Here is a 4023-nt window from a genome sequence, read left to right on the forward strand (position 1 = left end):
CTAATTCCTCCTCTCTGCCGTCACGCACATTACTATGCAGCAAATCATATTTCAAAATTAAATTACTGCGTGTGGAATATCACTTTACTTTCATATTCTTTTATGATAAAATGAGTGATTAGTCAGTAGTTGGTAAAAATAAATAGTTCAAGAATATACTTAAAACTATATAATATACATATATTTGGAGTCGAATTAAAGAATACGAATATGTTCAAACCCCCAAATCTACACATATATCTAGCCTTGGCGTATAGGCAAGGCATAATTTCCTATTTTAAAATGCCTCTTTTAAGCATCCCACTTGTTATTTTCAAATTCCCATTCCCCTATCTCGTGGGGTTGGAAATCAGTTGAAATTTCATTATTGTTTCAATTTATTTTGCAGGTAAACATAGTCACACAATTAATATTGTTTGGTGTTCAAGATTGCGCGGCTTAAATTTCCTGTCATGGCATTGAAAAAAATCACGAGGCGAGTCAAAACAATTGTCACGGCGCCGTTCAAGAAACAGTCGAAACATTATAAACCTCTTCCACAGCCAGAGCCACCACCACAATCAATTCCAATTAGTCCAACAAAATCCCCTAACATGTCTCCACCACAACAACAAATAATTAGGCCAATTTCACAACCTTTTCTATTTCCAAATGCAAAATCAACTGTGCTTCCTGACCCATCTCCATTTTTTTCTCATAATCTCTTATCAACCCCCTTGCCTACAAATTCTTTCTTTCAAAACTTTGTCTTGAAAAATGGTGATCAGCCTGAATATATTCATCCATATCTTATAAAATCGTCGAATTCATCACTTTCTATTTGTTACCCACCCCAGTTCCATAATCCTGCCTTCATTTACCAGATATTCAATGGTGATTTAACTATTTCTATGTTGAATAATCCTAATCCAAATGCACCTCATGTTATTTCATCATTTAGTGATCTTAGTGTCACATTAGACCTTCCAACAAGTAACCTTAGGTTCTTTCTTGTTAGGGGATGTCCCTTTGTTACTTGTAATGTAATTGGTGATGTTGCACTTAAGATTTCTACAATTCATGCAATTCTTGAATGCTCTTGGAATGCTACTCTCACTAAATATACTATTAGGTTCAACAATGGACAAACTTGGCTGTTGTACGCGTCTTCCCCGATCAACTTGAGCAATGACGTGTCCACTATCACTTCTAGTGAGTTTTCGGGTACAATAAGGATCGTTCTCTTGCCAAATCCTGACTACGAAGCAGTTCTTGATCGGTTTAGTTCTTGTTATCCTAAATTTGGTAATGCTGTTTTCAGTCAGCCATTTTCCGTCGAGTACACGTGGGAAAAAAAAGGATGGGGAGACTTGTTGATGCTTGCTAATCCCCTGCATCTCCAACTGCTTTCGGATCGTTCAGTTATTATCTTGGAGGATTTTAAGTATAATAGTATTGACGGTGAGCTTGTTGGCGTTGTTGGAGACTCGTGGTTACTAAAGAGTGATCCGATTTCTGTAACATGGCATTCGATTAAAGGTGTAAAGGAGGAATCTCATTATGAAATAATTGATGCTTTGAATAAGGATGTCGCGGACCTGAACTCAACGTTAATCTCAACGTCGTCATCTTACTTCTATGGGAAGTTAATTGCAAGAGCAGCAAGGCTACTATTGATAGCCGAAGAGGTTTGAAGGAGAATATTTTATTCATAATCTTAATACAACATACCCAGTAAAATCCCACAAAGTGGGGTCTGGATTCATAATTGCTATGGATGTTTGAATTCTCTCTACAATCTTCACAATTGAAAATTCCCTATTTATAATTGTATGAAACCTAATTTAACTCAAACATGGAAACCTATTTCTATATGAATTTGACTACGAATTCTAACTAGACATGAATTAAATAAACTTGCAAATACCAAATCCTAAACAAATTTATTTTTCTATAACTTTGAATTATTTTTTCCAACAGGTTTGTTACCATGATATTATCCCAACAATCCACAAATTCTTAAAGGATACAATTGAACCTTGGTTAGACGGGACTTTCGAAGCAAATGGATTCTTTTATGATTCAAAATGGGGTGGAATTGTAACTAAACAAGGTTCAATGGATTCTGGTGCTGATTTTGGATTTGGAGTATATAATGATCATCATTACCACATTGGTTATTTCCTTTATGGTATCGCGGTGCTTGCCAAGATAGATCCAATGTGGGGAAGAAAGTACAGGCCGCAAGCTTATTCACTTATGGCGGATTTTATGAACTTAAGCAGGCGAGGAAATTCACATTATACGCGGTTGAGGTGTTTTGATTTGTGGAAATTGCATTCTTGGGCAGGGGGATTAACCGAGTTTGCAGACGGAAGGAACCAGGTGTTAAAATTTACTTTTCTTCTACTTTAGATTACAGTATAATATTTACTTCATTTTTTTAGTTTAGGAATATTCTAGAATATTTATTTTCCTTTTAAGTCTAATCTATGCTAACCTTGGTATGGAAGTTATACATAATGCTCATAACTTCTCTCTAGACCTAGCTGCTATCGAAGCTCGATCTATAAATGGATAAGATCCCAGTCTAGTCTATAGGAGATATTCAGTTTCCTTTTAGCTTAGTATCTGTGAGGAAAATAACATATTTCCTTTTATTTTATTTTCTTTTATAAATAGTGATGTATTATTTTATTTCAATGCTAGAATCAATACAGTCACTTCTCCCTCTCATTTCCTCCATAATTTCTTCGATTTCATAACACCAGGAGAGTACTAGTGAAGCAGTGAACGCGTACTATTCAGCAGCTTTAATGGGATTGGCATATGGTGACACTCATCTTGTAGCCGTTGGATCAACTCTTTCAGCAATGGAGATTCATTCAGCACAAACTTGGTGGCATGTTAAGGAAGAAAGCAACTTGTATGCAGAGGAATTCACAAAAAATAACCGTGTGGTTGGTGTTTTATGGTCAAATAAAAGGGACAGTGGCCTTTGGTTTGCTCCACCTTCTTGGAAAGAGTGTAGACTTGGTATTCAGGTTTTACCTTTATTGCCTATTACTGAAGTTTTATTTTCCGATGTTCGGTTCGTGAGAGAGCTGGTCCAATGGACAATGCCAGCTCTTGCAAGACAAGGTGTTGGAGATGGGTGGAAAGGATTTGTGTATGCTTTAGAAGGTATGTATGACAAAGCGAGCGCGTTGGAGAAAACTAGAAGATTAACTGGTTTTGACGATGGAAACTCGCTTACGAATCTTCTGTGGTGGATTCATGCTAGAGGTGATGAAGCAGAGGAACATGACAGAGGGAACAGTTTCTGCTGGTATCGTCATTACTCTCATTGAATTTCTCGAGAGCAGGATGATGTGGACCTCCCGGTGATTTACTGATCATGTAACGTTCAGTGACCTTGCAGGCTTTGAATAAGGGTACTCAACACATTTAGATGTACTTATCATTTGTTGTCTGTATATAATCTACAGTTTTATGCTTTTAATATGGATTGTAATACTTACACAAATTGTTTCTAATAAATGATCAGGCTTGGAATTTGCAATTTTAAAACGGCTCTAAAACTGAAATTTCTTCACTAAGCCTATCCTGCAAATAGTTTCATGACCATGTAACATTATTAATGGAACTGGCTTATTTGTGACGGGAAGCATTGCATGAGCAATTTAAATTGCTACAAACTCAAATTCAATGGGTGCTTAATTTCATGTGCTGGTTTTGTGTTATCAATGTAACCAAGATGGTGGACCCATGTGGGAAGATGTTAGATTATATTTGGGACTCTAGGAATAGGGCTGGGCATAAATTACCGAATTATCGAACCGGAAATTTTAATTCAGTATTCGGGAGTTAGATTTTAAAATTATAGTAGTTGGCTTCAAGCTCGGTACAAGACATTAGTACCGCTTGATATTCAATATTTCCGAATACTGAATTATTTATTAAAGGCCATCAATATTAGTAGGGTTTTTCGAACAAATGCCCCTATTTCAGGGTGGCCTTTTATTTTTGCCCCTCAAACGTGTG

The 4023-nt window shown here is 36.4% G+C and overlaps 1 protein-coding gene across 1 annotated transcript; it reads left to right on the forward strand.

Moving 5' to 3' along the window:
• Positions 1-304: 304 nt before the first annotated feature.
• LOC132618791 (glucan endo-1,3-beta-D-glucosidase 1) lies at positions 305-3541 on the forward strand. The gene is made up of 3 exons (XM_060333799.1): positions 305-1667; positions 1960-2364; positions 2751-3541. The coding sequence occupies exons 1-3, from the start codon at positions 453-455 to the stop codon at positions 3327-3329; spliced, it is 2199 nt and encodes a 732-aa protein (XP_060189782.1). The 5' UTR covers positions 305-452; the 3' UTR covers positions 3330-3541.
• Positions 3542-4023: the final 482 nt, after the last annotated feature.

The sequence above is a fragment of the Lycium barbarum genome, chromosome 11 (assembly GCF_019175385.1).
Source record: "Lycium barbarum isolate Lr01 chromosome 11, ASM1917538v2, whole genome shotgun sequence".
Classification (NCBI taxonomy): domain Eukaryota; kingdom Viridiplantae; phylum Streptophyta; class Magnoliopsida; order Solanales; family Solanaceae; genus Lycium; species Lycium barbarum.

What these genes read in the sequence shown, in the direction of transcription:
- LOC132618791 (XM_060333799.1), top strand. Translation starts at nt 453, where the DNA reads ATGGCATTGAAAAAAATCACGAGGCGAGTCAAAACAATTGTCACGGCG. An exon ending in TACTATTGATAGCCGAAGAG is followed by an intron (nt 1,668 to 1,959) that starts GTTTGAAGGAGA and finishes TTTTTCCAACAG; the next exon opens with GTTTGTTACCATGATATTAT. An exon ending in TTGCAGACGGAAGGAACCAG is followed by an intron (nt 2,365 to 2,750) that starts GTGTTAAAATTT and finishes TCATAACACCAG; the next exon opens with GAGAGTACTAGTGAAGCAGT.